General features: G+C 37.7%; 1 protein-coding gene across 2 annotated transcripts; it reads right to left on the bottom strand.

Moving 5' to 3' along the window:
* Positions 1 to 21,595: 21,595 nt before the first annotated feature.
* Positions 21,596 to 25,566, bottom strand: LOC311615117 (TLR adapter interacting with SLC15A4 on the lysosome-like). Of its 2 annotated transcripts, XM_084870339.1 has the most exons (3): positions 25,400 to 25,566; positions 24,721 to 24,786; positions 21,596 to 22,845 (listed from the first exon to the last, which is right to left on the bottom strand). In XM_084870339.1, the coding sequence occupies exons 2-3, from the start codon at positions 24,751 to 24,753 to the stop codon at positions 21,877 to 21,879; spliced, it is 1,002 nt and encodes a 333-aa protein (XP_084726465.1). In that variant the 5' UTR covers positions 24,754 to 24,786; positions 25,400 to 25,566; the 3' UTR covers positions 21,596 to 21,876. The 2 variants fall into 2 exon arrangements, with proteins under 2 accessions (XP_084726465.1, XP_084726466.1); XM_084870340.1 differs by lacking the exon at positions 24,721 to 24,786.
* Between the last annotated feature and the right edge of the window lie 234 nt (positions 25,567 to 25,800).

Raw genomic sequence — 25,800 nt, 5'->3', positions numbered from 1 at the left:
AATTGCACTGTATATGCGCACCTGCACGTGGTATTTTTTGGAAGAGCCACACTCAAGGGGCCAAATTGCTGCATGTGGCTCGCAAGCTGCAGTTTGCTGACCACAGTCCTAGGGCAAGGGAATTAAAGGGGGGGAAAATGAAACTGCATCAAATTTAAAAGCTTCTGAGCAGCAAAAGAAAAATGAAAAAGGAATTCACTGCAGGTGAGCACATATTTGCCAATAATATAGCTGTCAAGTGGTTAATTTCAAGTATATATGAAGAAATTATAAAATTGAAACCAGGAAGACAAACAATACAATTTTAAAAATGGGAAAAGGCCTTCAATAGACACTTTTCCAAGGAGGACATATACATGGTGAATAGACCCATGAATGAATGCTAAATGTCACTAATCATCAGAGAGATGCAAATGAAAACTATAATGCATGTACTTTGGGCTCTGTTACAGGATTCTAGGGAAGGAGGAATAGGGAAACTGAGACAGGAAAGTTAAAACTAACAACTAATAGGCCTTCTCTATCTTCTCTAGTCAAGGACACAAGAGCAAATAATTTAAAACCTACCTACTGAGAGAATGCAGAAAGGGAGGGAGAAAGGGAAAAGATAAAAAAGGCAGTTTTATTCCCTAAGCAGAGAAGCCAGCAGTGTCAAGGCCAAGTGCTTCTCATGATTTCTGGGAAGGCCTCAATGAAGTAAACAAAAGGGACCTTGAGAATTAATCTGTGCCAAAATAGTCAGCAGAGGGATTTTGAGACCTATAGACAGGGGGTTATATAATGCCTCAGGTCCCCACCCAACCTGCCCTTCAGATTTGCTGAGAGCCCATCTGTGCATCATAAGCCAGATGTATAGGTTTGCTTGCTTTCTTTGCTTTAATAAAGGTCATGCTTTAATTGCTTTAATAAATTGTATTTTCATAATGCAGTGAATGTCTCTTGTATAAATTCATTTATATGAGAAGACAAGGGACAAGGTTGAGGACAGCCCTATTCTATTGACTTGGGGACTGTCTGACACCTCTTTGGTGTAGGTGAGAGGTACCTATAACAGTATCACCACATACCTTCCACCACGAATAAATTGACAAAAGTTGCTGGTGAGGATATAGGCAAAACAGGACTCTAGTGTACTGTTGGTGGGAATGCAGACTGGTGCGGCTACTGTGGAAAATAATATGGAGTTTTCTCATAAAACTAAAAATGGAACTGCGTTTTGAACCAGCAATTCAAAAACACCAATCAGAAATAATATATTCACCCCTATATTTATAACAGCATTATTTTCAGTAACCAAGATCTGGAGACTGCCCAAATTCCATCATATGAGTGGATATAAAGGTTGTGGTACATTTAAACAATGGAATACTATGCAGCTGTTAAAGAGAAATAACTCTTACCTTTTGAGACAGCATGAGTGGACCCGGAGATTATTCCGCTAAGTGAAATGAACCAATCTGTGGAAATGCCATATGATCTCACTTATATGTGGAATCCAATGAGCAAAATAAACTGAAGAACAAAATAGAAGCAGGCAAGGATACATGGAACAGACTGGTGGCTATTAGAGTAGAGGGGGTCTGGTGGCACTGGAAGGGATTAGTCAAGGAACATATATGCATAGCACACAGACACACTGTTGTAATAGTGTAAACAATAAAAGGTAAAAAAAGAAAGGAACAGATTGAAAAAGCAATCTGTGAAATGGGACAACATATTTTCAAATCACATATATGATAAGAGATTAATATCCAGAGTGTAAAAAAAATCAATCTATGAAAAGGGACCCATAACTAACACAGATATTGAAATTAAGGGAAAGGAACATTAATATAGTTATAACTTTTTTATATATTCTCAAAAGCTTAAGTAATGGCATTAAATATATAAACAAGATCCAATCAAAGTTTGATAGTTGGAAACTACAATGTCAAAAAAGACTTTGGATAAGATTAACAAGAGATTAGGCATTTCAGAAGAATAAATTACTGACCTAAAAGACATAGCAATATAAACTATGCAAAATTCAACCAAATAGGTAAAAATGTATCACTAAAAAATAAAAATATTAGTGTACAAGTTTAGATCATAGTATCACATGACTTATAAAATAACTTGACAGTTTCCTTAAAACTAAATATGTACTTACCATATAACACAGTGATCATGTACTTAACTATTTATCTCAAATAAATAAAAACTTATATTTACATAAACAACTACAAAATGTGTTTATAGTAGCTTTATTACTACATCCCTCAACTGGAAACTACTCAATTGTTTTTAACTGTACATTTTAATTTTAAAACACATTTTGAATAGTTCATTTGGAAGAATAACAGTCATAAATTAAAACAAATTAAATATTGATATATGAGAAAACTTACATGAATCTCCAGGGTATTATATTCAGTGCAAAAATAACCAATTTCTCAAGATCATATACTGCATATTTTCATTCACATAACATTCTAGAAATGACAAAAATCCTAGCAAAATAACAAATTAGTGGTTTCAAGTAATTAGGGATGGGCTATGGAACATTTGTGAATATAAAGGATTCATTTCAGGGAGATGTTTATGATGATGAAACAAGTTTGCATCTTGATTGCAGCGGTAGTTACAAAAATCTTCACTTGTGATAAAATGGCACAAAACTACTTATAAACATTGTACAATGTCAATCTCTTTGTTTTAATTTTGTACTATAGTTATGTCAGATGATTCTTGATTCATGGGTTATTAAATAAAGTACTCAGAAAAGGTATGCCTTGGCAATGGAGCATAATAGCCTGAAAATAATGGTGCTCTTATACTTCCTAACAATCTGTTATAAACAAATCCTGGAAGGAAGACTCTGTTAGGCAGCAATATGGAAGATATTTTTAAAAATTCAAGTTTACCTTTTAGAAATGAAAACTATATAATGTCCAAAAGGTAAAATATGCTAGATAGCATGAATGGCAGATTAAACATTTCATAAGAGATTAATGAACTTGAAGGCATAGCAAAGGAATGCTCCAAACAAATATAAAAATGAAACACAAGGACGAAGAATAATTTTTAAAAAAATTAAAAGAGCATCAATGAGCTGTGGGAAAATTCAAGTGGTCTAAAGGACATGAGAAAAATTGCATAAGAGAAAACATTTAAAGAAGTGGACCAAATTTGAAGAAATAAAATAAATTTTCTAAAGTTGAGGAAATTTATAAGTTACTAATCTAAGGACATGAATTAACTTCAAGCACAAGAAACATGAAGCAAACTATACAAAGTTACTCTTCACAATCATTGTCTCAAACCAGAAATAAAGAAAATACCTGAAAACAACCGGGGGGGGGGGGGGAATAGTATATAGAGAAAAACAAAGATAAGAATGACAGGCAATTTCTTGACAGAAACAATACAATAATAAAGATAAGCAAAAATTTAAGCAACTAGGGAGATCCAAGATGGCAGCTAACAGGTCATTGAGCAAGATAGTGTGAGTGAGATAGTGAAAGGAGAGTGCGTGGATGTGTGAGGAGTGTGTGTATGTGTGAGGGGTGTGTGGATGTGTGAGTGAGTGACAGTTATATTCCATAGGAGTGTTGGGGATTGTCAGACTAGGCTCCCCTGTCTGGGCAGCCTCTACTACTGCTGAAATCTCTCCCAGGACAGCCAGCTTTGCTGCAGAGACTGCACCATCTTGAAGGGGACAGCGGCTGTGATTGGAAGCCCACACTCACCTTCACTTGGGGAGACCTCAGATACCACTCAGGACCATACAGCCACAACACCCAGGAACCAGTTGCCTCAGCTATGAACTCACAAACACCGAGACTCCAGCCTCCCGAGCTGTGGGTGCCTGAAAAGTTTGTTCAGGGGGAGACAAGTTGGCAGCCAAATAGATGGCTGGGTCCTAGACCTTCTCACACAGCCGACTGAAGAAACAGCTGAATCTAATAACATCCACCTGAAATTGGTGAATCAAACACAGGTGGTGAGGCAATCTGTGGATGTAAAAGTCAGAGATAGTCTGGAGAGAGGTGGGATCTGGGATCTGGGCTGGAGGAGAAACACATGCAGCCAGGACAAGAGTCTCAGAAGGAGACTGCACTGCACCAAATCCTTAAATGTGGAAGTGGATCCATAGGGCTGCTGGCAGTGGGGGACTCTAGATTAAGGTGACCAGACGTCCTGCTTTTGGCAGGACCGTCCTGATTTTTACCAATTTGTTCCACGTCCCACGGCATTTTAATTGGGACTTTTTAAAATTGCCACAGGACACGGGACATTTTGTTAAAAATCGGGACTGTCCCGCCAAAAGCAGGACGTCTTGTCACCTTACAAAGCCCACAGCCATGGGAGACTATGCCCAGAAAGGCAGCCTGAAGTTCTATACCAGCTACGCAGTGCCGAGGGGAGAAAGATCTGAGGCAGCTCAGTTGCTCTGTCTTTATAACTTCCTTGCTTTTACTTACTAAACCCAGTGCATAGGATCTTTTTATTTTTTTTAAATAAATCTTTATTGTTCATATTATTACAAATGTTCCTCATTTCCCCCCTCCATTGCTCCCTTCCACCAGGTTCCCACCCCACCCTCTGCCCTTTCCCCACCCCTCATTGTCCTCATCCATAGGTGCACAGTTTATGTTCAGTCTCTTCCCACAACCCCCCCTCCCCTTTTCCCTGAGAATCGTCAGTTCACTCCCCTTCCATACCTCTGATTCTATTATATTCACCAGTTAAAATTGTTCATCAGATATTTTTTAATTCCCTTGGTTTTTAGATTCACTTGTTGATAGTTACGTATTTGTTGTTCATAGTTTTTATCTTTATTTACTTTCTCTTCCGAAAGAACCCCCTTCAGCAATTCATATAATTCTGGTTTGGTGGATGAACTTCTTTAGCTTTTTTTTTAATTTGTGAAGCTCTTTATCTGGCCTTCGATTCTGAGTGATAGCTTTGCTGGGTAGATTATAAGTACAACCAATGGACACAAAACTCTGGGGAGGGAGGGTATGTATGGGGGATAATGTTAAAATATGTACATAGATAATAATTTAATAAAAATTAATTAATTAATTAATTAATTAAAAATAAATAAATAAAAGCAGCAAGAGCAAAGCAGGTAGTTACCTATAAAGGAGCACTCATACGACCAAGAGAAAATATTAAAAGCAGCAATAAAAAAAACAGTTAATTACCTACAAGGGAGAACCCATACAATTGTCAGCTGATTTCTCAACAGAAACCATGCAGGCCAGACGGGAATGGCAAGAAATATTCAAGGTGATGAATTGCATAGGATCTTTTAATTAAAAACACTCACCAAGACTGCAGGGAAAGGTGATTTTTTGGAAACTGGGGAGCAGAATAGGAAGAGATGAGCAGGAAGCCATCTCTGGGACAGCTCATTCCTCCAATCCTGAACAGACATTTTTCTCCTGAAAACCAAGCTCTTCCTAGAACAGCAGCTGCATCCAGTCTTGAGCTTGGCAGGAAAAGAAGATTCAAAATACCACCAGTAAGCCATGGGGGACTGGGTTGAAGGGCTATTTGGTCCCAGAAACTAATACAGAAACATTGCCACCTAGTGGCCATGTCAGGAATGACGCTTGTGTAAATATGACTGAAAGCAGTCAGAAAAACAAAGTGAGCAGATTGATTCTGCCTGGCTGAAATCAAGGCTGTGGAGTCAGAAACAGGGGAGCTGTGGGTCACTGGGAACTTCAACACTGTGAAGATGACCTGACAGGAAACTAAGACGTGGAAGGCAGAACAGTAGAGAGGAGTCTTAAACCAGCCGCCATGGGACATTGAATCACCACTGAAGTGAACAAACTTCAATACTTGTTTTTATTTGTTATCTTTTACTTAAGAAACTAAATTGTTTTCACTTTATTTTTCATGCATGGGGGGGTGTCCCTCAGCCAGCCTGCACCCTCTCCAACCTGGGACCTCTCAAGGGATGTCCAACTGCCAGTGGGATCGGGCTTAATGGACAGTTGGAGATCCCTCACACAATACAGGACTGCTGGCTCCCAAACACTTGCCTGCCTGCCTGCCTGATTGCCCCTGATCACTACCTAACCCTCTCCAGCCAGCCTGATTGGTGCTTAACTGCTCCCCTGCCAGCCCAATTGCTCTTAATTGCCCTTCCCTGCTGGCCTGGTCACCCCTAACTGCCCTCCCATGCTGGACTAATTGCCCATAACTGTCCTCCCCTGCAGGCCTAGTCAACCCCAACTGCCTTCTCCTGCTAGCCCGGTCACCCCAAAATGCCCTCACTTGACAGCCTGGTTGCCCCAAATTGCCCTTCCCTGCAGGCCTGGTCGCTGCCAACTGCCTTCCCCTGCCAGCCTGGTCACCCCTAACTTCCCTCTTCTGCCAGCCTGGTCGGCCCCAACTGCCCTCCCCTGCTGGCCTGGTCACCCCTAACTGCCCTTCCTTGCCAGCCTGGTCGCCCCTAACTGCCATCCCCTGCTGGCTTGGTCTCCCCCAACTGCCCTCCCCTGCAGGCCCTGTCCCTCGTGATTCAGGGTTCCGATTCAGGGTTGGAGAAGGCCACACACAAATGAAAAAGAGACTTTAGAAAATATTTAATTTGGGAAATGGGGGCCAGGCGGTAGTCCAACTCTAATGGGAGAACTACTATTCACCGTGGTTTTTCCATCCCTTTTATTAAGATTAAAATTATAGAAACTCCAATAAAAGCCAATCAGTGAATTTAGGACTAACGGGTGGGGTCTTCTTCAACTACTAATATCTAATAATTAGCTCTGACCCTTGCAGTATTTCCCAACCTTCTCTCATGATGAGAATCACCTGGTGGAGTTGTTAAATTACAGATTCCTGAATCACAACTAAGAAGTGCTGAACTAGAATTTTTGGGAACATATAGGTAAAATTGTATATTTAACTTTACCTATATGTTCCCAAAAATTCTAGTTTAGCACTTCTTAGTTGGGATTCAGGAATCTGTATTTTAACAACTCCACCAGGTGATTCTCACCATGAGAGAAGTTTGGGAAACACTGCGGACTAGCCCACTGAACTCCCTGTCCTCAGCTCTCTATTATTAAAACATTGATTGGCTTCCGGTATCTCCCCCATTTCTTTCCTTTGAAAAGTCTGCAGATTTAGAAATAAACATAGAAAAAAATATTTGAGTTCCAACTTCAATGGCCAACAATTCTGAGTCCCAGTTTCAGTGTCAAACAGTTCCCCATGTATACATGTCAATAATGATATCTAAATGGTGAACAAATGGTAGCAATGCAGGTTTGACCCTCTCTGACTTGGTCCTGGACAATCTGCAGTGACGCACAGCTGCTGACTGTTAGCATGGCAAGGCATCTCAGCGTCTCCCATCTCTAGACTGCTTTTAATTCACATGGTCTTGGAGTTGTTTTCTGAAAATACACAAACATATTCTTGACCAAAGGTTAATAAAGGAATCTTTTCTGCAAATTTGACTTGGAATCTTTTCCGTCCTTGTCCAAACAATTTTTCTTTGACCTATTTTGACACCATGTGTGTTTTTCATGGGTGTCTTGCTGTTAGCATTACAAATAAAAATTAGTTTTCAAAGTAAAAAATTTCTAGATGTAATTTACTTTCAGGATATTTTTCCTTACATGATATTACTCCACTATCCCCCCTTTTTTGAATTAATTATTAGGAGGCTTTTGGAAAATTTTTATAATGCAGTCTTGATAACTCCATCAAGGCATGAGAGCTAATTCAAAACCTTGGCAACTGCTACATCTGGCTCCTGGTCCCACCCAACCAGAAAGCCTGGCCAGAGCATCTAGGAAGCTTCTTGGTCCAGCAGCATTTAAGTGGAGAATCCAGCAAGCAGCACTGCTGATCAAGAGCAAAGAATGTGGCCCTGTTTGGTCAGGAAACTTGAGGGCAGTGATTTACTAGCTTTGGAGCTATTTTTACTGCTCCAGCCAGACAAGGGAGCTAATTAATAATGCTGCCAATTGTTGAGTGTAGCTCCTGGCCTTACCCAACCAAGAAGACTGGGCAGAGCACTTGGAAAACTGCTTAGCTTTCTCTGTCTTAAGAGCCAAGATGCCATCTCTTTCTGTCCAGAGAGCTTGGTGCATAGTTCTGTCTAATCAACTTCCCAAACTTGAGGAGTGTCAACCCTGGTCTCTATTCTGCAATATCACACAGGCAGGGAAGGTAATGGGTAGCTAGGTTTGCTGCTGAATAGTGTCTCCAACCCTGCCAAAGCAAAAAAAAAAAAAAAAATTGGTAACCCTCCCTGCAGCTTTGATTACAATAGCATTTGAGTGGATGCCAGGCCAGAAACTCTGTATATGAAGATCTAAGACAGAGGGCCTCTCTCTCTAACTCTAATTTGATCTACACCTAAAAAGAGCATTTCTGACCCTGGGGTCTGTTCTGTAGCCCCAATTAGGCAGGAAGCTAATTTATAGCTCAATCTAAAGCTTAATATAGCCTTCAGCCCATCTAGACAAATATGCCTAACCAAAGTTCGTGGGACTCTCTGTAGCCCAAGCAGCCAAAGGACAAGTAAAGAGAAAAAAAAAAATCCCTGCCCACCCCACCCTCAGGAGCACTGCCTGCCACGCCATGCATTTTGACCTTTCCAGAGGAAACAAAAGCAGAGGCCAAACCTGTGGGTTTGAATAGTCACAGGAGCCCTCAGTGACTGGATTAGGGGAGGGGTGGCCTGCCCCACTATCCCATGAACCTGACTGAGACAGTCCCAGCAAAGTAGAGCTAATAGAAACTCCAGGTTTCCAGCTGATCCCACTGGATTGCATACAAGGATCTCTGCCCAGCTGAGGGCAGAGTAATATTTTGGGTCACTTGCAGAGGAGTAGCTCTGTGACAGGGAAACACTCACCACATTCCCTGGAATCTGAACAGCACCTCCGCCTAAAAGAAACAAACTTCTGAGTGATTAAGATTGACAGCTGGCTAACAGGCAAAGACAGGCAGAGGCAGAGCCTTGAAAACCAGGGGAAGTTTGCTAGCCCAGCCCTGGGCCCTAGTCTACTAACAAACCTACTTTAGAGGGCAGACTGGCCCCAGCTGCTGGCAGCCAAGTCCTGTGGAGACAGACACAAACTGTGGATCACTTGGAGCTTCAAGGAGGGTGCTGAAAACCAAAGGAGCACAGTTTCTGACACTGGTTAGCACCTAAGTATCTCCTTGGAGGCACAGAATTGGCAGACAGAACAGTCAGCCACAGTCATCAGAAGTGTAGGATACATTTATTTATTTTCTCCTTACTTTCTTTTGCCTTAGGAGATGTATCCGTAAACACATTGCTATGAGAGATGTCTGAGAGTTTGCTGCCTATAGTTTCTTCTAGGATGTTTATGGTTTCATGACTTCATTTAAGTCTTTTATGCATTTTGAGTTTGTTTTTGTGTATGGTGTAAGTTGGTGGTCTAGTTTCATTTTTTTGCATTAATCTGTCCAATTTTCCCATCATTGATTAAAGAGACTATCTTGACTCCATTGTATGCTCTTGCCTCCTTTGTCAAATATTAACTGAGCATAATGGCTTGAGTCAGTTTCTTGGGTCTCTGTTTTGTTCCATTGGTCTATATACCTATTCTTGTGCTAGTACCAGGCTGTATTGATTACAGTGACTTTGTAATATAATTTAAATCTGGTATTGTGATTCTTCCAACTTTATTTTTCTTTCTCAAGTTTGCTGCAGCTATTCAGGATCTTTTTTTATTTCATGTAAATTTTTGGAGTATTTGTCCTAGCTCTGTGAAATATGCCATTGGTATTTTAATAGGGATTGCATTGAATCTGTATGTAGATTGCCTAGGTTAGTATAGACATTTTAATGATGTTGTGTGGCATGCCAGCATGGCCAAGGGTGAACCTGAAGAGGGATGGTGAAGGATTAAAGAAGACAGACAAAGAAAATACAGCTGGGGCCTAGAGGATCTTCCATGCCTGGATGAGGACACAGAAAGATCCAGCCTGCAAGCCGGATGCTTTATTTTATAGTCTCATTAAAACAAGGATAGAATAACATGTATACAAATGTTCTTGTTTTGGCAACACTTGCTGTACCTCCCACAGCCCATTATCAGCTACTTAGGAAGGAATTCTGGAGGTCTACAAGGTCAAGCTTAACAATGCTAGGAGAATTCCAGCCGGAACCGGTTTGGCTCAGTGGATGGAGTGTCGGCCTGCGGACTGAAGGGTCCCGGGTTCGATTCCGGTCAGGGGCATGTACCTTAGTTGCGGGCGCATCCCCGATAGGGGGTGTGCAGGAGGCAACTGATTGATGATTCTCTCTCATCAATGTTTCTGACGCTCTATCCCTCTCTCTTCCTCTCTGTGAAAAATCAATAAAATATTTTTTAAAAATAATAATAAATAAAAAACAATGCTAGGAGAGCTCTGCCCTCCAGGCTGGGGCTTGTTTGTGGTCCTGCCACAGGTCAGTCCAAGGCTTATTCCTATAGTCACTCCCTACAATGTTGATTCTACCAATCCATGAACACGGTATACTCTTTTATCTTTTTCTTTCTCTTTTTGAAAAGTCCTGTAGTTTTCAGAGTACAAAATAAAAATCTTCTTCACAGCAAAACAAACCATCAACAAAATGTAACGTGAGCTCACAGTATGGGAGAACATATTCGACAATGATACATATGATAAAGGGTTAATATCCAAAATACATAAGGAACTCATACAACTTAATAAAAGATAAACAATCCAATTAAAAAATGGACAACAGACCTAAATAGACACTTCTCCAAAGAGGACATACAGATGGCTAAGAAACATATAAAAAAAAAAATGCTCAAAGTCACTAATCATCAGAGAGATGCAAATTAAAATAACAATTAGATATAACTTCACACCTGTCAGAGTGGCTACCATAAACCAACCAATGAAATGTGCTAGCAAGGATGTGGAGAAAAGGGAACCCTAATACACTGCTGGTGGTAATGCAGACTGGTACAACCATTATGGAAAATAGAATGGCTTTTCCTCAAAAAAATTAAATATGGAACTTCCATTTGACCCAATGATTTCACTTCTAGGAATATATCCTAATAAACCCGAAACACCAAATCAGAAAGAATGTATGCACCCCTACTTTCAAGTAGCACAATTTACAATAGCTAAGATCTGGAAACAACCCATGAAAGCCCATCAGTAGATAAGTGGATAAAAAAGCTGTGGTACATTTATACCATGGAATACTATGCAGCAGTGAAAAATAAGGATGTCTTACCCTTTGAGACAACATGGAGGGACCTGGAGAGTATCATGCTAAGTGAAATAAGTCAGTCAGAGAAAGACAAGAATCACATTATTGCACTCATATGTGGAATCTAAGTAACAAAACAAACTGATGAATGGAGTGGATCCAGAGACATGGAAACATAGAACAAACTGTGGAATTTCAGAGGGAAGGTGGGGGAATTGGGTGGGTAGGAGGTAATCAACCAAAGACCTTGTAGGCATACATGCATAACTCATGGGTATAGACAATAGGGTGCTGGAGGCCTACAAGGGGCGGGGGACAAGCAGGAAGGGATCAATGAGGGGAAAGGGGGAACTTATATAATACTTTCAACAATAAAGAATTATTTTAAAATGGGAAGAATAGGATACAAAGGGAGATCCCTTGGAGCACAAAACTTGGCTAATAGAACTCTACTTTTCCCCTCTTTTTTCATTTTTTCTTCTCCTTTTTCTTTTTTAAAAAAATGTTTCTTTTTCCTTTCTTTTTATTTATCTTATTTATTTATCTGCTTTATTGATTTGTTATTATTCTAGTCTCTATTGTTTCATTCGTCTATCTAATTTTCCTCTTTCACTTTCCTAATCAATCTTTTTCCCTCTTTTCTTTTTCTCTTTCTCTCTTTTCCTTTCCCCCTGCTATTTCATCTTTTTTCTTTTTTAATTTTCTTATTTTTGTCTATCTGCTTACTCCTACATTATACTATTCAATTGTTTTGGCATTTGTTTTTCCTCCTTTTATTTTAAATTGTTTTGATTTCCCCTATTTTCCTAATTCTTTATTCTTACTTTCTTTATTTCACATCTGCACCTACATATACCTTTTACTCTCCCTTCTTTAAAATTTTTTTCTCTTTTTTTTTCTTTTATTTCTCTCATTTCCTTTTCCTGTGCTATCTCAACTTCTTTCCTTTTCTTTTTTTCTAGATGTATCTGCTTTCTTCTTTATTTTTCTTTTCAAAAAATTTTTGGCTTTATTCCTTCCACCTTTATTTTAAACCATTTTTCCTTCCCTTATCCCCCTAATTCTTTACTCTTAATCTCTTCATTTCAAATCTACACCTACATATCCCCCCCATTTTTTTTGTGTGGGTTTTTTGTTTAGTTGATGGTATTCTTATTTTTCTTCTTATATATTTTTTTCTTCTATCATTCTCTCTTTCCTCTTTTCTAATCCTCTCTTCTCTGGAAGTTGCTTTTGCTTGCAGTAGGGGTCTTGTGTATGTTGTAGTTTTGCTTCTTTTGTTTTACCTATTTTTGTGCTGTATTTTGTTCTCTTCTGTCAGCACCTTCACAACAGCACACATGAGATGGTCAGGGGTGAGATACATAGTATGACAGCTGAAAGGAGATTCCATCCATGAACGGAAATAATATTCAAGACCCAGCTATAACAGGAGAACCCAAGATAATTCTAACAAGCTAATGCACTAGCTCGGGAAATTTAAGAAACTGCACCACTGGGTCCCACAAACATCTACTGCATAAGGTCACCCAACAAATCTGGGAGGCATAGCAGTTTGACCTAATACATAGAAATAAATACAAGGGACAGGAAAAAGGGGAGACAAAGAAACAAACCCTAAATGAAAGTATTGTGGAAGGCCACAACAAAGAAAAAGAGGCTTTTTTTCTGATCCTTGCACTTATAATTGTCCATCACTCCCACACACCATTTCAACAGTCAAAAAGAGAAACCTCAACATTAAAAGGCTAAGAATTCACAGAAAGAAAACCCTGATTGCTTCAGGTTGTTTTGAGCAGGAAATTAATGAATTTTGCTAGAAATCATTATGACAATGTCTTTTGCCTAATTTCTTGAATGTTTTACTTGCTATCCCATGAAAAGAACACATTAATTAATTAATTAGGTGCCTGGAAATGAGACTGAAAGTCTCTCTTGATTTTTGGCCAAAAAAATTTCATGAAACAAATTATAAATTTGAATATAATTTCCAGTCTAAATTTCTACCCTCATAAAGATTGATATTGCTTTCTATTATGTTTTTGCAAACCTTATACCATAACCAGAGTAATGAACACATGACAGTGGTTAAGAATATTTTCTTTGGAGCCAGAAAAATTTAGATTCTAGTGTTTGATCCATAACTTCCTATCTTTGAGACCTTGAGAAACTCATTTAAGATGGCTGATTCTCAGTTTCATGTATACAATGGAGATTATAATAGTATTCCTTACAGTATTCCTTACAGGATTAAATGAGATAATCTGTTGTAAATATGCAATAAATTGCAGCTATAACTGCATGATTTAAAATACATAACCTTTCTCTATTCATAGACAATGAAAAAAATTCATTATGAAAGCAGAGATAAAAATCACATGAAATGCAGTTTCTTTTTTTTTTTTTAATATTTTTTTATTGATTTTTCACAGAGAGAAAGAGAGAGGGATAGAGAGTTAGAAACATCGATGAGAGAGAATCATCGATCAGCTGCCTCTTGCACACCCGCCACTGGGGATGTGCCCGCAACCAAGGTACATGCCCTTGACCGGAATCGAACCCGGGACCTTTCAGTCCGCAGGCCGACGCTCTATCCACTGAGCCAAGCCGGTCCCAGCTACATGAAATGCAGTTTCAACTTGATGATTGATTGAAGCCCTAATAGACACAAAACTGGTGAAAATGGGTCATATATTAATCTTTACAAAAATAAATCATTTTATTTAATTATCTCCATTGAAAAGGCAATATGTATTTATCATGGATAATTTGGAAAGAAGATGAAAAGATTACCTTACTAGCTCCTAACATTTTTTAATATAAACCCACAATTCCCACTTTTCTCCACTAGATGACACTACTGAGTCAAATGGAATGGTGATTTTTCTACTGTATTTCCTACACTGCAGTATGCATCCAGCTTTTCTAATATTTGGTCAATTCTGAGGAGAGAGAGAGAAAGAAAGAAGGAGAAGGAGGGGGAAGGAGAAGAAAGAGGAGGAGGAAGAGAGGGGCGGGAGGAGGAGGAGGCGGAGGAGAAGGAGAGAGGGAGGTGGGAGGAGGAGAAAGAGAGGGAGAGAGGAAGAGGGAAGGAAGAGAGGGAGAGCAGGTGAGCATATAACACATGCATAGCTTTAAGGTACAAGCAAATAAGTGAATATGAAAAATTTGAAGCAGCAAAACAGAAAATGAAATGGCTGGTTAATACAGATTGGAAGAATAAAAATATTTTGGGTAGTATATTTGTGGACTTTCAAATGAGCACACAGCAACAAAAATTAAAATCTCAAAAAATTTCAAAAATCTATTGAATTCATATTTCAAATATATGTTTGAAAATAAATTACTGTATAATAAGAATATAATAATCCAACATATTTTTATCATTTGGCTGCCAGATGCTTAAAACAAAATTTAACAACAATTACTATTCCCATTCGCTTTTTCTATATTTTTTGTGATATATGTTTTAAGCTTTTTTTGTAACATTAATGTTTGTATACTTTAATTTTAAGTCATCTTTAATTATTATTATGCTTGTGGTAGAAAATATAGGTTTAATATTACTATAACAATTATCTATAAAAATAAGAAAAAGGATTGCTAAGTAAAATAAGTCAGACCCTAAATGTCAAAAAGACACTTTTCTGAGATAATGTGCTGCTGCATTTTAAAATGTGCTTTCTTATTTTCCGGAACAATTTTTCATCAATGCAATATACTGCTATGGAATAATAAAAAATAAGTTTGAAAATAGTATAAATATAAAAAAATATCAAATATGTTAAGTGGGAAAATATATTGTTAAATCATATTTTCACTATGGCTATTGCAACATTAAAATGAGTGGATATGGTCAAATATTTAGGGAAAATAAACACTGAATGTGTGGTTAAGTGAACATTAGGTATGGAAATTAGTATAGATTAACCATCTCATCAGAAACTAGAAGCTATTTTCCAAGATAATGAAAAAATGACCCTAAAATGACCCTGAAGACCCAAAACACAAAATAAATGGTTTCTGAATCTCACAATTCTAGATATTAAAGATGCTGGAATAAAAACCATCTAAAATCCAATCCTCCAAGGAAGGAAGGAAGGAAGGAAGGAAGGAAAGAAGGAAGGAAGGAAGGAAGGAAGATGGATGACTGGGAAAATTGTCAAAATGAATTTTGTCAGAATTTTGGCAATTTCCAAAGGCTTACAAAAATCTGAGAAGCAATATATTAAAGAAATTTAGCTGTATCTTGGTAAGAGCAATGAGTTTTGTGGCATTTTTATCTTGCCCTGTTTTCATACCACTTTTCCCAGCTGCACAGTTGCCTTGAAATCTTATAACATTGTAATTATAATATCTTGAAAATAGATGCCTTGACACTACTAGAGAAATCAAATGGGTTTTAACCCCAAAATGGCTTAGTATAAGAGAATTGCCATTATTTGACCTGAATAGCATCTCCTAGAGAACATTATCTCATAAGACTTTTCTTTGATCTGACACAAAACTCAGTAACATAAAAAAATGTATAAGTGGCAATTGTTGAATATTGCAGCTTTCTGAGGCAGCAATAAAAACTTGGGGGGGAAAAGTGGCTGCCCAAATAACTTAAAAGAAAAAATGCCTTGGGAATGAGATTTCCATAGGTGTCTTTGAATAGTTCCAAATATGTGCATGCTCATGATTGAGCTGAGAAAGCCCTAGGCTCTCCCTCTTGGATGACTAATAATTTTGAGGCTCTACATAAGCAAATACTGAGGGTTAAGAAAGAATTTTCAACATTTTCAACTGCCTGGCTAATTATTCAAGGCATGTACTGATAAAGACACAGAGTGCCTTGGCAGAGACTGTAATACTTATTTTTCCAATATAAGGAATTTGCCCAATCTTTGGTTAGCCAATCACTAAGCAAACTATGAAGAAATTTGAATAGCTGCAAAGGACAAAGAATAGAGACTTTACAGAACTAGTGCAAGAAAGCCACTAAACAAAGAGTTGTAGGAGAAAGAAAATACAACTAATCACTTCTCTATAGGTAGTACCTATGGGCTCCCCCAGTTCCCTCCAATCACTGGCTCCCTCTCCCTCTGATTACTGCCTCCCTCTTGCTCTGATGGCTGACTCCGGCTCACTCCAATGGCTGGCTCCTGCTCCCTCTGATCATGAGGCCTGGGGCCTGGGCTCCTCGGCTCCCTCCGATCGCTGGATCCACCCCTGCCCAGGCCTAAAGCCTTGCCCCCAAGCTCCCTCAGATGGCCAGCTCTGCTCTTGCCCCCTTGGCTGCAATCACAGGCTTGTCCCTGCCCAGGAGCCGCCTGGCTCAGGCCCTTCCCAGGCTGCTCAGGGCCCAAGCAGATCCTACCTTGGAGTGATCTGGGTCCCGAGGATGTTCCTGGTTGAAGGCCGCTGGGCACCTATGTATGCAAATTAGCCACCATCTTTGTTGTGTTTATTTGAATACTCACTCTGATTGGCTGTGGGCATAGTGGAGGTATGGTCAATTTACATGTTTGTCTATTATTAGGTAAGATATATACATACATGCATATACTGAGTGGCCAGATTATTATGCATTCAGAGATCATAATAATCTGGCCACTCAGTGTATGTACATGTATGTAGAAATGATGGAACTGTTTTTTTATAAATACTGTAAATGGGAGATGGCTATATAACCATTAAATGACATAAGTTGAGTCCAAGGTAACCCAAGGACTGCCTGTATAATTTCATGGCCAGCAAATGATGTAAATATCCAAAGGGCCCTTGGCAGAGAAAAGGTTCCCCACCCCTGCCCTAGGGTAACAGCAAAGATTCTGATGTCAGAAAGACTTCATTTAAATACTGATTCTTACTCTGAGTAACTATATGATCCTGAGTAAAACCTTTTAATATCTCTGAACTTTAATTTTATTTTGTCTAAAATTGGGATAATAATATTACTTATCTAATATTGTATAAATAATTAAATGAGTAAATCTTAGTAGAGTGTTTATTATACAATAGATACTAAAAATGGTAGCTATTCATATTACAGAATGACAATGACTAATAATAGCATTCTATAATACCTATAGGTAGATGGGCATTTAATAGGTAATAAAACCTTCAGTTACATGGATAAATCTCTATAATAGACATTTAAGGAACTTCACATAAATAGCCAATCTTCTCAGGGCATGGACCTATTTTTACTTTACTGTTTTATTTTATTAATCCTCACCTGAGGATAGTTTTTCCATTGACTTTAAGAGAAAGTGGAAGGGAGGAAGGGTGGGGGAGAGAGACAATGTGAGACACATTGATTGGAAAAGCAGGTCGCCTCCCCACCCACTACGACCAGAGTTAGGGATCAAACCAACACCTTAGGTGCATGGGCCAACTCTCTATCCACTGATCCACACCAAACAGGGCATGGATCTTTTTTGTACTTAAGCTTTACAGTATAATTCCTCAGTGTCTGAAACAGAAATCACTCTTTTGTTATGAAACACAATGCAATAACAGTAGCTTTTAGATCTGAGACAACATATAAAACAGGAATAATAAAGAGTATTCAGGGTAATCAAGGTACAACACCCAAAATGAGGTCCTCTTTAGTGTTTCAAGTCACTCAATTTGGTCAACAGATAATAGGCCATCCTATATAATAAAAGCATAGGTGGCGTCATGCCCTCGCATGAAGCCCTCGTGCCACACCCTCATGTGACATTACCACAAGATGGCCACCACAAGATGGCTGACAGGGGAGGGCAGTTGGGAGCAATTGGGCCAGCAGGGGAGGGCAGTTGGGGGGTGATCAGGCCAGCAGGGGAGCAGTTAGGCATCAATCAGGCTGGCAGGGGAGCAGTTAGAAGCCAGCAGTCCCGGATTGTGAGAGGGATGTCAGACTGACAGTTTAGGCCCGATTCTGGCAGTTGGACATCAGCCGAGGAGTCCCAGATTGGAGAGGGTGCAGGCTGGGCTGAAGTACACCCCCTGTGCATGAATTTCATGCACCAGGCCTCTAGTAATTCTATAAGTTAGTATGCATCTAGGTAATCTAACAAGAAGCAAATGGCCTTAAAGAAGAATGCAGCAATAAAGATTCAAAGGAAAGCAAGAGAGAATCAAAGAAAGAGACAGTGAGGAAAGTGCAATCACATATTTGTTGTTCATGAATACATCTTCATTTACTTAGTAGCTGCAAGAAAAGCAGGGCCAAAGTTTAGGAACAGTAGTATTAGTTAACAGGGTTTTGGAATTGAAATCTCAATACTGAAGTAGATAAAAGCAGAAATGATAGTCAAAATATTTAACAGCTCATATAGAAAAGGAGTGCCCTACGTAGAATTGGAGTTGGGTACTAAAGCCCCATTTGTATGTTCAGTTGCTGGATGATAAGAAGATACAAGGTTCCCAGAGAAAGAGTCAGAATGACCAAGATATCCATGGTGGGAGAACTTGGAAAGTTGAGGAAAGCAGCTTCATACCAATTGTCAAGGAGATATTTCAGCGTGTTTGGTAATTATTAGAGGTATGCTGGAATGGCAACCAAAATGTGGTCCTGGATACAAGACTTAGACTAGATTATTAATAGGCTAAGCTGGCAGAACTATCAACATAAGTTATCTAGTGCTATATGTTCATAAGGTTCTAAAATTAGATTGTGATCATTTACTTTTGCTCTTTGATTCTAAATCAGCTGGACTGTCATCTAAATGAAAAGCAGAAACTGCATCAATTTTGTTCACCATTTATCTCTCTCACTTATCACAGTGTTCAATAAATATTTGTTTCATGAACAAGTAGCCAGTCAGTTTATCTGAGTACCTGGAGTGTCTTGAGGATACATCTATCTAGAGGATAGAAAGCTCTGAAAATTCATTCTGATCTTGAATTAGCCTTGTAGGTATGCTCTAGATTCAAGCTGTTCCTATATTAGTTGAACCCTTAGATATAAATTCCTAAGCCTCACCTAAGGAAAAGAATACAAGGGTGCTCTACAATTAAATAGTGTCACTAAAGTGGTGTTGAACCCTCAAAGGAGAGGGGCAGAACCATAAGTCATCAGAGTCCTGAGCTGTTTCTTAAACCTTTTCATTTACATAAATTCTATTTGGATATAAGTCCAGTTTACAACTGTAGAGATAAATAAATTTCAGGAAATAGCTAATCTATGAACTTCAGTTACTGTCAAATGAAACCAAGGTCTTATGACAATTTAAGTCTCATGATAAAGTGCCTCTATTCATTTTGGGAAGTAAAAACCGGAACTACATTGCAATTCTGTAATCTACAAATTTCTCATCTTTAAAAAAAAATAGCAGAACACTTCAAAGAATTAGCTGCCTATAACAATATTTCAGTATTTGTAATTGATGTCAATATACTGTAATTTGATTTTCATCATTTTATATATATGTTCTTAAATATAATTATTTAAAGGCTATTTCATAAAATTGTGACAAATGATGCTATACAATTACACTATAATAATTATAAAATCAGTGGAAATAATGAGAACATTTTAATAAATTTTACTAGACCTTGAGGAAAGGAACACAACAACATGATTGGAGAATCAAAGTCCTAAATTCCCAATAAACATTTCCAAATGACAGTTATCTTGATTTTAACATATGAAAACATTTTTTCCCATCATCAATTTATTTTTGCTTTCAAATATAATTTTGTTTATGATGGATTTTCACATATACGTAACTGTGTATGTATAAAAAATCCATTTGATCACTAATGCACAAATCTTATTAATATGTAATGCAATCATAATAATTCTATAACAAATATTGATACATAAAATCTTATTTTACAAGTAAAAGTGCATGCCAATCATTTTACTATATCTAGGAGAAGTATAAGCTGTTAAGTGTAGAGTTTTGTTTCCAAGTCTGCAATAAAACAACATTATTTGGGGTATATTTTAAAATTAATTTACATAGTTTAGATTTCAAAATCACCATAACATACTGATGACTTTTATCCTTAACTGAGATCTTGATTGAGGATAATCTGAGAAGTGTCAAAATTGCCAAGAGAATCTCTTCATTTTTATATGTATTTTGTCCTATTTACCTGTATATTTTCCTTCCTCTCAACCCTTAAAAACACCATGCATACATAATGATATAAAAAAAAAAAGTTGATGCCTGCCTCAGGAAAGTTAGAAAGCACCAGGTTTCTCCCCACCTCTGTGCTCCCTCCCCCGGCTCAGGGGAGATCACAAACTCAGTCCCCCACTACTACAAATTATGCAGTCAAGTTTCCCACATTTGGGAAAATCGCAGGGGTCAGCACATCTGGAGTGCAATGAATAAACCTCACCCTGGGACAACCATCTTCATGATCATGGTATCTCCCCTGCCAGGTAAGTATAGAAAACACCAGATTTCAATTGGAAATTTCAATATCAAATTCTATATTTTTCTTAAGCCTTTCTTCCATATTTTTCCAATACCATTTTTGCTGACATGTACACATAAGGAACTGTTTGACATTAAAGTTGGAACTCAAAAGAACTGTTGGCCCAGAAAGAAACTCACTACAGACTGATTCATTTGCCTCTTAGTATAACCATTATGGCTTGTCTCATTTTCGGTTCCTATAAGTGTATTTCTTGTATCACAAGATCTCATGCATCTAGGGGAAATTATGAACAACATAAACTGATTAACAAAAACAGACCCAAAGACAGGGAAGCATTGATCAGACTGTCAAACCTCAGAGGGAAGGTAGAGGAGGGTGGGGGGAAAGGGGAAAGATCAACCAAAGGACTTGTATGCATGCATATAAACCTAACCAGTGGTCACGGACAACCGGGGGGTGGGGGCATGGGTGGGGAGGGTTTTGGGATGGGAATGGGGAGATGAAGACAATTATGTGATACCATAATCAATAAAAAAAATTTTTAAAAATCCAACTTTAGTTTAAAGAATTTCCTTTAGGCTATTCTTACTGTCAGTGTCAAAATATATGTATGTATGTTAAAATAAAATAAAGAATAATTAAGCACAATTGTTTTGTGGCAAATAAATGCTTCTGTATGATATCATTTCTAGTGGTCCTTTCAGTAGCTGAAAGCAATAATCCTTTCCTCATCTCAGTTTTGTACCACTTTTGTGGTAAATAAAGCTGATGAGTGAGAGTGAGATAATCAATTTGGGGTTCCAGTGGCAATTAAATAAACAAGCCATACAGAATTTACAAAAATCAATGTGGCAATCATTAAAGATGTCAAAATAATTTTTTAAAAATGGTCATTATTATAACTTAATCCTTAAAATTGTCTCATAAAATAATACAGATATACCATTGATGAGATCTTTTCTGTTTTCTATTCATTGATTTTAGTGAGAAAGAGAGAGAGAGAGAGAGAAAGAGAGAGAGAGAGAGAGAGAGAGAGAGAGAGAGAGAGAGAGAGAGAGAGAGAGAGAAAGAGAGAGAGAGAGAGAAAGAGAGAGAGATTCGTGCCCTGACCTTGGAATCCAACCCAAATCCTTGGCGTTTAAGGATGGTTCTCTAACCAATTGACCTACCATGCCAAGGCCAAATAATTTCTCAAAAAAGTTTAATAACCATAGCCCAGGAGGCCTGATGTGACATGATAAAGCAGAGAAAACTATTATTACACCAGTCTCTTGTAAGGAACCTATGATTAGTTTTTATATTACATTTGATACAAATTCCCTACTTCTCTGGTTTGATATTTGTAGGTTAGGAGTGCTAAATTCAGAACTGTTTCCATGAGAAATGTTATAGAGATTACATCTTGAAAAAGAATGTAGGAGAGCTTCCCGGACTTTTGAAGCCTCTATGTTCTGTTCTTGAGAGATTTGAAGGCTAAACTGGTTTACATTATTCATTAGCAAATTAGAAGCCATAAGGTTGGTTATAGAGAGGCACTTAGTGAGATTTTCTTCCAAAAATTGTTTGTAGAGTTCATCCAGCTTGTTTTCCATATACTTATTAAGCATAGAATTAGAGAGGGGCTGCTTAAGAAACAACATACTTTTTTCTCGAATTTCATCCCCATTCAAAAGTTTTGAGGCAGGTGGTTTCTCTAGAGGCTTAATGATAGGAGAATGGCCCAATGGTATATCCACTGAAAATAAAAGGGGACCATTAAAAGCATCATCACGTATCTGTTCCACAATGCAGCCTGAATCATACATGTTGCCCACTTGGTCTCCTCCAATCTGTAGGTCAGGATAATTCTGGCAAATACTTGTACATGACCAAGATTGGTATAAATCCAGTTGTCTTTCATCACGTTGTTCTCTTTTTGGAATGGGCAGCGCAACAGACAGATTTCCTGGACAGGATGCACTTTTGTATTTTGGTACAGTTATTTCATCCACAAATTCTATTTTACTTGTATCATTCATTTGCTTTGTTGAACTTTCTTTCTCAACCTTTTGTTGATTTTCTATTTTATCAGGAGAAAGTGAATTGTCTTCTATATCTAAAAGCTGCTTTTTCCAAGTTTCCTTTTCATCATTTGAGGTCTTCTTACATGTAAGTGGTTTACAAACTGTTGTATATTTCTGTTCTTTGTATAGGAGTTCAAGTAGGAAAGCTTCTCCGAGCATTTTATTAGTCAAGATTTCTATACAGAAGAGTGTAGTATATTCCTGTAAATTATAAAAGAACCCATTAAGGCAATATATATTAAAATGTCAAATTAAGATGTTTCTTCTACATGAAACACAAGTGATTTAGGGAGGTAGTGTTACTCAAAAGACAGAGAATAGGTCCGGGAATAAGAAGATTTGGGTTCAAATTAGGCTATTACTTTTTTAAATTTAAATTATTTATTGTTTAAAGCAGTGTTTCCCAAACTTCTCTCATGATGAGAATCACCTGGTGGAGTTGTTAAACTACAGATTCCTGAATCCCAACTAAGAAATGCTAAACTAGAATTTTGGGGAACATATAGGTAAAATTGTATACTTAACTTATCTCTTAGATATTTGGCTCTGTCTTAGAGCACTAGTTAAGTATACATTTTTACCTATGTGTTCCCAAAAATTCTAGTTTAGCACTTCTTAGTTGGGATTCAGGAATCTGTAGTTTAACAACTCCACCAGGTGATTCTCATTATGAGATAAGTTTGGGAAACACTGGTTTAAAGTATTACATATGTCTCCTTTTTCCCCAATTGACCTCTCGCCGGCCCCTCCCACCCCCCAGCACATGCCCTCACCCCCCTACTGAATGTGTCCATTGGTTATGCTTATATGCATGAATATAAGTCCTTTGGTTTATCTCTTACCCCCCACCCTCCCCTAACTTTTTAATATCAGATAATTTATTTATCATTCCTGGGTCTCAATTTCCTATCAATTAAATGGTAATAATACTCCCCTGCTTTCTTCACAGAATTGTTTTCAGGATATTATATGATGTACATGCAAGTGTTTTTAAAAGTACAAACTTATGCATCATCTTTATTTCCTCTTTTTTTCTGCAAATGACTGGATCTGCTGGAGCTAAAGAATCATACAACCAAACACGTACAGTGGGTACATCGCTTGCAAGCTGGGGTCAGAGTGAAACCAGAAGGAAGTGTGTAAAAATAATGTAGGTTATGGGTTTTAATCTACAAGTAGCTGGATACAAGGCCAAGAGTTCTCAAAAACACAATTCAAAAGCATTACTTGGTGTCCCATATTAATAACAACCCATGATAATGACTACGTATTAAGTTATTGAGAAAGAGAGAATGAGTGACTAAATCACACTAAACCATTTGATGCTGTCTTAAGTGACAGGTTAGTAACAACACAATTATGCCTAGGTCCTATGCATAGTGTAGTCATAGGGGGAAGTTACAGAAAACTAGGCCAGCAGAAAATTTCCGTCTTGTCGTATTAAGCAAGTTTAGCCTTCCGTCTTGTCCCTTAGAGAAAAAGAGAGAGCAAAGAGAAGACAGGAGAAGTTGAACGAATAAACAAAGTCATGGAATGATACCAGAAATTTTTATAACTTGAAGAAGCATAAAAAGGCCAGCTTGCATATTTATATTTGTTCCAGAACCTGTTCAATGTTTTATAATGTAATTTTCCATAAAAAATACATACGGTACATCAGACAATACAAAAGTACAAACTTATACAAATGTTTAATTACACACACACACACACACACACACACACACACATACACACACACATACACACACACACACACATATATATACATTCAGCTGTCACAAATGATTTATTTTAGAGTTATTAATGCACCTAACCCTTTCTTTTTTTAAAATAATTTTTGATGTTGACACTGTTGTAGTTGTCCCCCTTTGGCCCTTCAAATAGTCTACTTAAGATCAAGCTTGCTATCAAGACCTTGGTCTTAATTTAACTGTGTTTTAATTACTGTAATTTGAATCACACATTGAAAAAAATTACTATGCCTTAACATGTGTACAAAGAATGAATATTTACTTATACATAATTTAAACTCACGAATACTTTCAGATTTAAAATATAAATACAGCCACTTACTTTTAAATATTCCAACTTGAAATAGAAATTCATAGAGATGGAAAGTGGAAAAGAGATTGTCAGGGTCTGGGGGTAGAAAGGAACAGGGAATTAGTGTTTAATGGGCAGTGTTTTAGTTTTGCAAGATGAAAAATTTCTGGAATTATAATGGTAATGGTTGCACAACAACATGAAAATACTTAATGCCCCTGAACTATACACTTAAAAACAGCTAAAACAATCAATCAATCAATCAATAAATAAATAAATAAATAAATAAATAAAATTATTTTGCCAAATTCACTACCATCCATTTTTTTGTCTTTCCCTTTCTTTCCTTCCTTCTCTTTCTCCCTTCTCCTTCCCTCCTTCCCTCTCTCTTCCTCCCTTCTTCCCTCCCTCCCTCCGTTCCTTCCTTCCTTTCTCCCTTCTTTTCATTCCCTTCTTTTTTACTTAAATCTTATTTGTCAAAGCACTTAATTCAGTCTTTTACATGGTTTGGCATTCAACTTTAAGTATCTCAATTTTCTCTATAAATTCTACAAGTGTGAGAAGAGAAAAAAGAGACTTGATTCAAGACGCAATCTTCCTTTTATAGGTCTATAAATGTTTCCAGAAAACGTACTTATTTGCCTTTAAATATTTGGGGGGGGGGGAAGTCAAACAATACAACACAAAAGATATAATAATTTAGATTTACCTTTGCCAAATATCAAGATGCCTAAAGATTCAGTCTTCTGAGATTCCAACACTCCAAACACAGGAAAAACTCCTTTTGGCTTCTTTGTTTCTTAGCTTTTGGTTTGCACCTCGGAATGAGAAGTTCAACCACACAAAATGAAATGGTTCTGCTTTCCATTCATGCCCTGGGACTGAACCAAACTAACAGGAAAATGATGTGGGCTAATCTCATGTATGGTATGATGATGAAGATCAAAACCAAAAGAGGATCTTGAAAGTTTTCATTCAATATGCAAATGAAAATGACTGTGGGAAATGTTAACAGCAATAGTTTTTTTTGTTGTTGTTATTCAAGCAAAGACAGAAACAAAGTTATTTTTAAAAAATTAAGTTAAAACAAAAGCAGTGTGGAAACCAGCA

Source organism: Pipistrellus hanaki (genome assembly GCF_964339955.1).
Source record: "Pipistrellus hanaki genome assembly, chromosome: X".
Taxonomy (NCBI): Eukaryota; Metazoa; Chordata; class Mammalia; order Chiroptera; family Vespertilionidae; genus Pipistrellus; species Pipistrellus hanaki.
Note: the sequence above shows the minus strand (reverse complement) of the source record. Positions and strands in the feature narration are given on the sequence as shown.

Excerpts from the sequence above, each read along its gene's own strand:
- LOC311615117 (XM_084870339.1), bottom strand. The coding sequence starts at position 24,753 with ATGAATTTCTATTTCAAGTTGGAATATTTAAAA. Across the intron at positions 22,846-24,720 it reads TCAAGTTGGAATATTTAAAA|GAATATACTACACTCTTCTG; the intron begins GTAAGTGGCTGT and ends TATAATTTACAG.